This window comes from Rattus rattus, chromosome 4 (genome assembly GCF_011064425.1).
Source record: "Rattus rattus isolate New Zealand chromosome 4, Rrattus_CSIRO_v1, whole genome shotgun sequence".
In the NCBI taxonomy this organism is placed as follows: domain Eukaryota; kingdom Metazoa; phylum Chordata; class Mammalia; order Rodentia; family Muridae; genus Rattus; species Rattus rattus.
The window spans coordinates 161943250-161955302 of NC_046157.1; the positions used below are offsets into that span (position 1 = coordinate 161943250).

At 48.9% G+C, this 12053-nt stretch overlaps 1 protein-coding gene across 2 annotated transcripts in view; it reads right to left on the bottom strand.

Annotated features, from left to right (window-relative positions):
* Nucleotides 1-9091: 9091 nt before the first annotated feature.
* Nucleotides 9092-12053, bottom strand: part of Asb18 (ankyrin repeat and SOCS box containing 18) — a 62574-nt gene continuing 59612 nt past the window's right edge. For both annotated transcript variants that reach the window (XM_032899615.1, XM_032899613.1), the window contains 2 exons: nucleotides 11386-11499; nucleotides 9092-9638 (listed from right to left, as the gene is read on the bottom strand). In XM_032899615.1, coding sequence (XP_032755506.1) covers nucleotides 9453-9638; nucleotides 11386-11499 — 300 coding nt within the window. In that variant the 3' untranslated portion in view covers nucleotides 9092-9452. The remainder of the gene's footprint in view (nucleotides 9639-11385; nucleotides 11500-12053) is intronic.

Genomic DNA, 12053 nt, shown 5'->3' on the forward strand with positions numbered 1-12053 from the left:
TTAATGCGGCTCAATTATCTCGTTTACACGACGTAAAATGTTCTCTTTAACTCATTTCAATCTAGTAAATATGCTTCAGCAAGTAGCTAATTTTTCAAGGATGGCTTTGCCTCGCCATTTGCATATAAAGCGCTTTGGGGCCTAGTCTGTCTCTGAGGGGTGAGGGTGGTGGTGGTGGGGAGAATGTTGTTAGCAGTAGTCGCTCCTCCTCCAGGTAGGGCACCTAGGTTTGAAGTCCTGGCCTCAAGAAGGCGCTGTGCTTGGCTGGGGTGCCTGGGGGGAAGGGCAGCTCCTTTCCTCCTCTTCTTCCAGTGAGGCCTCAGTCCCGGACCTCCTGGTCCGGAGGAGAGGGCGCCTCCCCCACTGGGTGCCACCAGGCAAGTGAGGGTCGGGGACACATTTATCCTCAAGTGCGTTTATTAAATCGCATCTGGAGATGGATGGACGTGGATAGCAGAGAGGAAATCACAGGGCTCAGTTGAGCAATCTTCTGGCTTTAAATTCCGAATAAAAGTCTGGAATATTCCCGGGTCAGAGGGGCACCGTCTCATTAAAACCACTCTCGTCCCGAAACTGCAATGCAGGCATTAAAGTGCAGTATTTTTCAATTAGAGCTGACGAATTCAATCAAAATTCCATAGATTAGGATGAAATGAGGCATGGGTCATTTACAGGGGAATTTAATTGCCGAGCCATTAGACAAATAGTATATTTGCCATTCCCGCGTTATCCATCATTTTCGACATCAATACCAGGGCCGCATCTCCCCGTCCCGCGGCCGCCCGGCGTCGGCTGTAAACACTCCCTTCCCCGTATCTTCTGATTATATCTGATTTCATTTAGGGCCATGGGGGATTATAAATGTTCACGCAATCAAGTTCATTAGGACTTCAAATCGCATTTCGGTTTAGGGTGGCTCCGCCGCTGTGCTCCGAGCTCTTCCCCAACCCCAGCGCGAAGCTCGCTGTCATCCTCTGCAGGCGCAAGCGTCACCTCCTTTTGTCTTTCTGACACCCTATTCCCGAGGCCTGGGAGCAGCTGGGACACCCCACCTCGCAGATCCGGACCACGGCAGGGTGGGCTGGACCCCTGCACCCCAGACCCTCCAGCAGGGGCTTTGCAGACTTTGGGAGACCCCTTCGCCACCCTCATCCCGGTGTTGCCCAGTGAAGCCCCCTCTCCGCCCCCCGCGGCCCGGGGCGCTCAGGAGCGCAACGCCTGGGATGCGCGATCAGAGCGCTCCCCGCGTGTTCGCGGAGCTCGAGTGCGTGCAAGCTCCGTTTCTCCAGCCTCAACCGGCGCGGCGGGAAGCGGATGGATCTCCCAGGTCCGGAGACCTACGAATGCAGGCCTCTGAGCAGCCCCACTGACACTAGGGACCCACAGTCCCTCCCTCCCCAAGCCTGTTTTTTTTTTTTTTTTTTTTCTTCATTCCAAGGACTCGGGTGGAGGCGGTACCCAGCCGAGCGGCTCTCTGTTCCTATTAGCAAACCCAGGAGACAAAGGGGGAGGCTCTTTAGCGACAAGAAAGGCTCAAGATATCCCTTCCAGCGCAGATGAAAAATAATAGCTTAATATTAACGGCTTCTCATAAAAATATACTTTCACAGAGATACAGTTACAAGAAGAAAACCCCCATTTTATCCCCGTGTTTTGCGCTCATCGCTGTTAGCTGCCTGAGTAATTTAATTGGAATAGAACGTGAGAAATGTGTCATTTTTGAGGAACTTATGCATCGCTTCCTAGAAATCTCATTGTGTTAACTAGGAGCCTACTGCGTTCTGTTTAGAAGCCGTAATCACATTTTTATGTGTCTGTATTACTCGTTAATGTGACCTCCTGTCTTTAGCAGATTAAAACAAATGTTCTCTTCATAACAACTGCATCAAACTCCGGCTTACATCAGATACACGGAGACCCTGTTTTTCAGACTCGCCAACTTTCTTCAGAGCCGGGGAAAGGAAATCTGAAGGGGGGCGGGAAGCGCCTACCAAATGAATAATTACACACCAAATTAAAACCCGGCATTAAATGCGCTTAACAGCAATACTGCGCTCTCAATTCTGTTTACTGCTTACAAATTGCATTACAAAAGAATCTACGCTTTTTATTGGAGTGATTAAGCAAAGAGTCTTAGGACTGCAGAAACACGATTCTGGGAGATTAGATGGGAGCTGCAAGCCCAGCCACTTACATCACAACGGGGAATGTATAATTTTGTTAAAGCACACGTTTAACACCCAAATGAGGATCGGGCCGTCTTTATGGCACAATTAAAAAAGTCAACTGAAAATCATATTTATTTATAAACACCTCGCCTATACAACGTGCATGTTTAATACAAAGGAAGCAAGCAATTCCACAATTAATATGCTAATTATTGATTTGTAAAATTGCGCCCCGCGATTCTATAGGCGACTTTATGGATCTATCGTTTTTTTTCCCCCCCCCCGGGCTGTCTTCTCTTCAGCAGGTAGGCTAAAACGTTGGCTGTTTTCTTCCTGTCTCCGCTGTGGGCGGAGCAGGCCGGAGGGCCGGGGTGAGAGAGTTTGCTAATGGCGCCACCTGCAGGACTCGACGAGAAGGACGTTCCCCATCTCTGTAATCCTTCACAGGACTCTGGGCTCTTGTTTCAGTGTAGCAATCGAACTAAAACAATGGAATGTTTATGTCATCACTGAAACACTGGGGCATTCCAGACAAATCCCAGAGTTTTCAGAATATTTTGATGCTGGTAGATGACGCTTAAGTCCTGGAGATAAGATGGAACGAAAACGTTTGGACTTTGCAGCTACACCTGGAAGATTTTACTAAAGAAATAATTTACCTTTAAACAAAGATTTATTTTTATTTTTAATTAGGTGTAAGTGTGATGCCACGCATACGGATGCTCCTGGAGGTCCAGAAGAGAGCCTGGAATCCCTTGGAGTTACAGGCAGCTGTGAACCACCAGACATGGGTGCTGGTGTCTGAATTTAGGCTGCAAGTGCGGCCTGTGCTTAGCCACCGAGTCTCCTCTCTGTCTTCTAATTTATCTTTCAAGCAATGGGATAAAAGCGCCAATATTCCTATCATGTGGTCTTGGGGCAGATTTTAATAACCAAGGTTCTAGGGACTGAAACACTGGTCAGGTGCCCCTTAGTGGATTGGGAGGGCTGGGTGGTTGGAGCCAACTGGATGTTCTCCAAGCCCATATTTCGGGAGTGGTAATTACTGTAGTGGGTAGGTGTTCTCTGCAAAAGTTCCGCAGCCTGCCCCCTTCCCCTGCCCCCAGCATGTGCCTGAGGGTTAACTCAGAGGCTGGGAATTTGATGCTCCGCAGTTGTTGAGATTAGCAAGCCCCCCTTAGATCTCCAGAGCCTGTACTTTTTATTTCTCTGCAGTTCGTGTGGAATCCATGATTATTACCTGTCTTTAAATTAAACTGACACTTACACTCTACCAAGATGCCCAATGCTGCACCCGGAATTTCAAATGAGCACGTCTCATGGTGCCTGCTTGTGTACTGATTGTCCCCGGGCTCTGGGCTGTGCTGAGGCCCAGCTGTGACCATTTCCCTCCATCCAGGGGATGCTACACCTGCAGAGGTCCACCTCCTCAGGGCTGACGGCAGAGAGACCGGCCTGTGTGTTTCTGAGTTCAACGCGGTCAAATAACAAGCAGTAACCAGACACAGTCGATGGAAGCCGGAGAAAGGTGGGCCTTTTCGTCTCCTTTTTACATTCGTAGCAGAGAAAAGGACCCCTTCCACGTGAATTTGAGACCCAGTAAACACGCCATTGGAAGCTCGGTGTTAAGGGGCTAGAGAGAGAGAGGGGGCTCAGTGATCAACAGCATGTGTGGTTCTGGGAGATGATCCAAGTTTAATGTCCAGCCCTCACATGGGGCAGCTCACAACGGTACCTCCAGCTTCAGATGATGGGACACCTCTGGCTTCCAGGGGCGCTGGCAGCAGCACATAACGTACGTACATACATACATACATACATACATACATACATACATACACACATAACATTGAAAAATGGAATTAGCCATTTGAAGTAAAATAAAATAGGAAAACAAATGTTAAGTGTATAGAACTGACGTTATGTCCCTTTAAAAAAAAAGATTTATTTATTTTATGTATGTGAGTACACTGTAGCTGTCTTCAGACACACCAGGAGAAGGCATCGGATCCCGTTACAGATGGTTGTGAGCCACCATGTGGTTGCTGGGATTTGAACTCAGGACCTCTGGAAGAGCAGCCAGAGCTCTTAGCTGCTGAGCCATCTCTCCAGTCCTGACGTTATGTTCTATACTCTAGAAAAATTGTGTTAAATGTGAACTGTAACAAAGGGGAAAGAAGAGACAAAATAATAATAATAATAATAATAATAATAATAATAATAATAATGAAACCATGGTTTTGGAAGTTTATCTCAAGTGAATGATAGTCCCCTTCCTTGCCTCCCTACTCTTCCTGTTTTAGGTTTTAGCCTCTGTCTCCTCTTCTTCCTCCTTTCCTCCTCTTGGCCCTCTTTCCTTTCTTGGAATAGCCATCAAAGAATTCACATCAGTTTTGTTTTGCTGAAACAAAGCAAATTCCTAGCAATCCTTCAACTCTGGGATTCTATCTAATGTGGCTGGTGATTGAATTCGTGCCAAACACCCATGGTGGTTGTTATGGACTCATACACACAGGTGGAATATTTATTCAGAATATTATTTGTGTGTCATGGCACCCTGGAGAACCCAGGTGATCTTGCAGCTGCGATGTCACGCTCTTCAGAGGTCAGGTGGAAGAGGGGAAAGCTCCCCGGTGTCTGGAGGGTAGGTTTATTGATGTCGTTGCTACACACGGGTCTATGCCGACTGAGATGGTTTGGTCATAGATGCAGTGAAGCCACTGCACACCAGAATGTGTTAGCCCTCCACATTCAACAGAGAGGGGGGCGGAGGTAGCTGGAGGGAGTAGGGCATCATAGAGCTCTTTCTCTCCAAGCTCCCCTTCCCCTGCCCAAATGACTCCAGAAAATCTTGGACGGTGGTTCTCAACCTTCCTGAAGCTGAGACCTTTTAATACAGTTTCTCAGGTTGTCCTGACCCCCAACCATAGAGTTATTTCTGTTGCTACTTCATAACTGTAATTTTGCTATTGCTACAAATTGTAATGTCAGTATCTGTGTTTTCCGATGGTCTTAGGTAACCCCAGCGAAAGGGTCGGTTGACCACCAAATGGATTGTGACCCAAGGGTTGAGACCTGCTGGTGTAGGTCAGCTTTATTTGACTATGAAGTCCACAGGAAACAGGGCAAACGCCAAATCTACCAGGCTGGTGATGCATCTGAGCCCAAGCTCTGCCTCTGGGACTTTTAAGAACCCAGTTCAATAAGTGAATAAATGACAGGAGAAAAACACCCAACACGAAACCCAAGCCCACACCCAACTGGAAATAGCAAACCTTTGTGACCTCGTGTGTTGGTGGGAGTGAGGAACGATGCCATGGCTCAGAAATCAAAAGCAGAAGGGAGATGTCTTCAAGTTGACAGGATCTAGCATCACCTAGGAGACAAACTTCTGGTTATGTCTGTGAGGAACCTCAGGTTAGATATGAGTGGCCCCCTCCCTAGGCATGGGGTCCTGCCTCTGAGGAAAGGGAGAACTTGGGCTGAGACCAGTATTCATCTGCCTCTGCTTCCCAAGTACAGATAGGATGGGAAGGCCACCACCCCATCGTGATGGAATGAATCCACTCTAATCGTAAATCAAATGAACATTTTCTTCCTTAAATCGCATATCTTGCCAGGTATTTCATCAAAGCAACAAGAATTTTTTTTGGAGGGGGTGATGGTGTGGTGGTTTAGATAGATATGCCCCTTCCCCCATAAATTTATGTGTCTGAATGCCTGTCCCAAAGGGAGTGTGACCAACCCAGCTCAGTCAACAGGGTCTCAAGGAGGGAGTGTGGATCAAAAGGAAAAAGACAATCAGACAACATTATAACATGACTCCAGCCAGTGCTGAGGCTGAAGTGGGTTCATTTTTTTTCCAGTCTGCTTTTATATCATTCTAGGTCCATACAAAGAATGTGGTCAGTTCTAGGTCAAGGAACAGACAAAGCAACAGAGTCCTGTGGTATTCAGAGATTTATCAAGATGATCAAGATCCTGGGCCTACTTTAGTGTCCTAGGCAATGTCAAATTCCTGCCGGAGTCCACTTCCCTGTCCTGGCTCAATGTCAAATTCTTGCCAAATTTCTAGAAGCGGCCCCAAAAGCTCTCCACAGGAGTAGCACTATTTGGGGTGTTGCCTTGTCGGAGGAATGTGTCACTATGGGGAGGGGACTTCGAGGTCTCATATATCAAACTCAAGCTATACCCAGTGTGGAAGGTGGCCTCCTCCTGGCTGCCTACGGAAGAGGGTGCCCCTCTGCTGTGTTCAGATCAAGATGCAGAGCTCTCAGCTCCTTCTCCAGCACCAAGTCTACCTGCATGCTGCCATGTTCCCACTATGACAATAAGGGACTGAGCCCCTGAAACTGTAAGCCAGCCCCAATTAAATATTTTCTTTTGTAAGAGTTGCCTTGGTAATGGTGTCTCTTCACAGCAATGGAACCCTAATTAAGACAGGTGGGTGTCGCGATAGTTTAGAGCTACCCCTGAGCATTTTCTAAGGTGGCGTGGGATAGAGGGGGTAGCCGAGGGTACCGCCACAGAGAGGACAAGCACTCGCTCTCGTTTTCAGGATTTGATGAAGCCTGGGCATCTGCGTCATTCACTGGCAGGGTTGAGCTTCTCTCCTTGCTTCCTAATATTATCTGTAGGGATAGAAGGAAGTGTGTGTTGAATTCTTTATCTGGGCTGGATCCTGGGCCTCAGTGAGACTTAGGGCCAGCAGAGACGGGTAATGTATTAGTAGAGAAATCCAAGTGCTCAGAACGTGCCCGACTGCCAGGTTCTAAAGCTGCTGGGGATCTGCCTTCCATCCACCATCTCACCGCCCCTAACCTAGTAAGTGGGGTGCACATAAGCCAATCGCAATAGCTGTTCTTGTTGCTTGGTGAGGGTGCCTGGCTCTGAACCCGCCTGTCACTAGGCTTTCACTGTGGGCTGCTCATCACTGTCCAGTGTACTGAATAGCATTCCAGGACAAAGCAACCTCCCCAGGATTGCAAATCCTCACCTGCTCTCTGGTTCCTCACGTCTGCTCAGTGAAGTTCTGATTCCTTGCAGGCACTGACCCAGGTCTCCTGGTTTGTCTCTGACTCCCTCCGGAACTACCTACTTCCACGGCCAGTGTATGAGACCCGACCCATCCCTTAGAGAGGATGCATCTGTCTCCCTCCACTGTGCCCAGCACTTTCCTTCACACTTGCCTTGTTCAAGATTTCCTTTTTGCATGGAGATTTCTAGAAGTCTAGTGTGTGTGTGTGTGTGTGTGTGTGTGTGTGTGTGTGTGTGTGTGTGTGTGTGTGAGATCTGGAAACAATCTTTTTTTTTTTTCTTTTTTCTTTTTTTCGGAGCTGAGGACCGAACCCAGGGCCTTGCGCTTGCTAGGCAAGCGCTCTACCACTGAGCTAAATCCCCAACCCCGATCTGGATACAATCTTGAAGCAGTGCTTACTTACTCTTTTGTTGGACAAATAGCAAAGGGCAGGATGAGGTCAGATCATCCAAAGGAGCTGGAAGATGCTGTCTTACCAGTCCCCAAGGGCCACTCTGAAGACATGTGACAGCCTACCAAGGCTGATTCAGCCTATCTCCTTTGTGATGGCCGTCCTCAGGGGTGGAGTCACTTGGTCCCTGTTCTTACGTTCACTGTGGGCTTTACTGAGATATCCCTTATCGCAGGTGTTTGCTGGGGGTCTGAATGCCCTTCATACATTGTAGCAATAGGAGCGTGTGCGCCCATCCACTCCCAGGTTCCTCTCAGAGCATCTCCTCCTGCTTATCCCTAGAAGGTTGTCATGAAGAGTTCTTGCTTTCAAATTCAGGGCTACGGTATGGCTCGATGGTAAAGCCCTTGCCAAAGGTATGAGAGGCCCTGGGTTCCATCCCCAGCATTAAAAAGAAAAAAAAAGAGAGAAAGAAACAAAAAATCCATAAACAAGGTAAGGACATCATTGCCACTGAGTAGACCAGTTTAGTCTTGACCGTTACAAGAAGAAGGTTCTCATCACACACAAGGAAGGGCAAACAGGTCTTGGGTCTGTTACTTGCCATAGTTGCCTCTGCTTCCTGGGTAGAACATTTCGTTTTAAGTGTCTGGCTGCTGGTCATAGAGAAGTCTAGGCAGAGCAGTGGTCCTAAGAGAGAGTCTAACAAAGGAGGTGACCATGTGTGGGATCTGGGGTGACTAGTTTGCACATGGCAAGCACAGTCCACAGAGTTACTTTCTCTCTCTCTCTCTCTCTCTCTCTCTCTCTCTCTCTCTCTCTCTTTCTCTCTCTCTCTCTCTCTCTCTCTCTCTGGCTAACCATGGGAGGGGCCATCCCCTAGGGTCAGCAAGGTTCCCTGTGTTGAAGCATTGGAACAAAGGACATAAGTATTAAGGGAGCACAGGCCTTGGTGTCCTGACATCTCTTGCTGTGTGGTGCTCTCAGGCACAAGACCTGTTTGTCCTTCTTGCTCAGGCACATCTCAGCCCAGTGCTTTTCCTGGTACCTGGCTTCTGCCAGTATTCACCAGAGTGGGACCAGCAAGGGTTGAAATACGGTTTCAGGCAGAAGACACCTAAGTGAATAAAGTCTGGCTTACCATCCTCTGGTCTCCTGAGAGTGCTGGGTTCTCCTGTGTTTGTAAGAACAATGGGCCCCTTGAAGGTATATCTGACCCTGGATTGGGTGTCCTCCTAGCAGGGGCTCTGCTATGGTCTGGGCATCGTTCCCCTCCAAGTGGCTTGGCTCCAGGAGGGACAGGAGCCTCTTCTGTAAGCCCAAGAGACTATAGCCCAGGGAGGAAGTCCCCATGCTGCTGACCCACGGGAGCAGGAAGTACACCTTGGAAACCACTCATTATCTCTCAGTCTGACTTTGATTTAGGGTACTTTCTGACAGTAGCCTCTGTGCCACTAACTGTGTGTCCCTCACAGACAGCCAAGAGACAGAAGGTTTCATATAAAACATAACATTTATTTACCTGATTTCATGAAGGTTTTGCCTGCATGCATATATGTACATGAAATGCCCAGAGAGGTCTCTGGAACCTCTGGAGTTGGAGGTATGAATGATTGTGCACAACCAGTGCTGGGAATCGAACCCAGGTCCTCTGCAAGAGCAGCCAGTGTTCGCCAGCTGCAGTTAACAGTTACCAATTCCATGTTAAGGTGTACTTGAGGCTTGTGCACCTGTGCTTTTCCTGGTTACTTGGGAGATGGAAGGAGGTGGATAGGCACCCCCATACCAGGGTGCTGTCTCTCACACAGAGCCTCTGCAGAAGGGCGAAGATGGAGAAGCTGGGCCCCAAGTGGTTTCAACGCAAAACACCTTCTGGCTCCAAAAGCAGGTAATTTTGCAGGGTCTCGGGTAACGGTAGCTGGGGCACAAGGTGAATGCACTCCTTGCCAAAGAGTTTTCGGATGGCACAGCGGCAAAAGTGTTGCAGGCAGCGAGGGGTGTGTGCCAAGGCGAAGAGAGACCTGTAGAAAGGCTTGTGCATCTAGAGAGAAAGGGGAGGGAGAGTGAGGCGGTGTCTGGAACTAACATTCTTCCTGGCAGGACCACTGGTGGTCCACGCCATCTGTGGCTCACCGGCAGCGCCAGGGAGACACAGCAGAGGACTGCCCCTTGAGACCTGGCCTCCATTCAGAGGGGTGACAGGCTTTTCCAAAGTAAAGCTCATAATGGATCAGAGAGACATGGTTTGGGGCTGATTTCTATCAACCCCTTCTGTCCTGCCCTTAGCATGGCAGCCCTGCAGCTCTGGAAGTGACCCCATCAATCTGAATCAGGCCGGGCACCCTGTCTCTGTGTGGCAGCAGGCTTGGGGCAGCTCAAGGCTTTGTAAGGTGTTCACTAACACGGGTAGTAAGACCCCAGGGGATGGTCTCTGGGAGGTTCTGTAAGGGAGTGTTTTCTCCCTCCCGTCTTGGAGCCACTTTTGGATGCGGTCATGTGTGGATGTAGTGCTCACAGTACTGCTGGTCACATGTCCAGGACTGCTGGTCACATGTCCAGGACTGCTGGTCACATGTCGTAATCTGCAGTTCCTATGCAGGGCCAGGGGTGCATGCCTTGGAAAGGAGCCAGAACCTGTATCTTCTATGACTCCTTTCTTGCATGCTGGCCCCCTGAGCCCCAGTATTCTTCAAGCTGTCATGGTGTGACTGTTGGTTCTTCGTGTTCAATAGCATTTCACCCTGGTCTCTTGGTGTCAACAGAGGTTCCGAGACCTCAGGATACCAAAATTCACAGGTGGGTAAGTCTCTTTTGTACTGCGGCCTCGTGTTTGTGCGAAACATCCAATCCTCCTGTTTTCTCTCAGTCTCTCTAGATTACAACAATGTAAATGCCACGTAGGATTGTCATATGCTGTGATGTTTAATAATAATAAATGACGAAGGTCTGCATCCTTCCATTTTACCTCCCATATTTTGACCTACGGTTGGTTGACTCCATTGTTATATGCTGTGATTATTAATAATAAACAATGACGAAGGTTTGCATCCTTCCAGTTTACCTCCCATATTTTGACCTACGGTTGGTTGACTCTATAGAGCCAGTGCCCACAGATCACCAACCGTTCCCCTCAACTTTCCTGTCTTCCTTCTTCAGATATTTTACTTCCTGGGTGTACTGATTGGTTTATGTCAACTTGACACAAGTTAGAGTCATCAGAAAGGAAGGGCTCTCAATTGAGGAAACACCTCCATGAGATCCAGCTGTAAGGCATTTTGTCAATTAGTGATCAATGGGGGAGGGCTCAGCCCATTGCGAGCAGTGCCATCCCTGGGCTGGTGTCCCGGGTTCTTTAAGAAAACAGGCAGAGGGGTTTGGGATTTAGCTCAGTGGTAGAGCGCTTGCCTAGCAAGCACAAGGCCCTGGGTTCGGTCCCCAGCTCCGAAAAAAAAAAAAAAAAAAAAAAAAAAGGAAAACAGGCAGAGCAAGCCATGGGGAGCAAGGCAGTGAGCAGCATCCCTCCATAGCCTCTGCAACAGCTCCAGCCTGCAGGGTCCTGCCCTGTGTGAGTTCCTGTCCTGACTTTATTTTGGCCATGAACAGCAATGCAGTAGGTAGTATAAGTTGAATACACCCTTTCCTCCCCAACTTGCTTCGTGGTCATGGAGTTTTGTCATAGCAACAGAAACCCTAACTAAGATACTGGGTTTGAGTGCCAAACTCCAGAGAAGTGAGAAAGGACTTCTCTCTTTGTAGCATCAGAGAAAAGGAGGGAGGCGACACCTTACCTGGTATACTTCTTCAGGGATGGCCTCCCGCCAGGACTCGGACACTCGGAGCTGAGTGTAGGAGTTGAACAGAACTTCAATGACAGCGGGCACCGGCGCACATGTCCTCAGCACCTGGGGGAAATGGGAGGCACAATGCAGGGTGAGGGGCTTAGGGTCCAAGGGGAGAAAGGCTTGCACTGAAGACATGATCCTGCATTCATGTCTGCTACTCCCTGGCCCTGTGACCTCAAAGGCCCAAGGCAAACCACCCAGAGTGACAGTTCCAGAACACAAGCATTGTCAGTGAGCTGACTCACCAGGACCAGGAGCCAGTGGCTCTTCCAGGAAGCCCACACGTTCTGGATGGCTACCTGTGCACTCAGGGCTGGGGCTAAACAGTCAGAAGTGGACTGGGGGATGCTGACAGGAGGCAGACCCCTGCCTCTGCAGAGCTGTCAGAGCAAAGAAAGCAGTTCTGCAGGCAGTATGGCCTGAGGATTGTGGCCCACATTTCTCACCTCAGTTTTTTTTTTTAGTGACAGGAAAGAAAGAGTGGCAGGGGTTGGGGACAGGATCTGCTTTACTATTGTTGACTTCCCACCTGGCCCCTTACACTTGACTTCACAATCCCCATGAGACTTTATCGACTCTTAAAGATCTAGTTTTATTTAGCAGTGTGCCTGTGT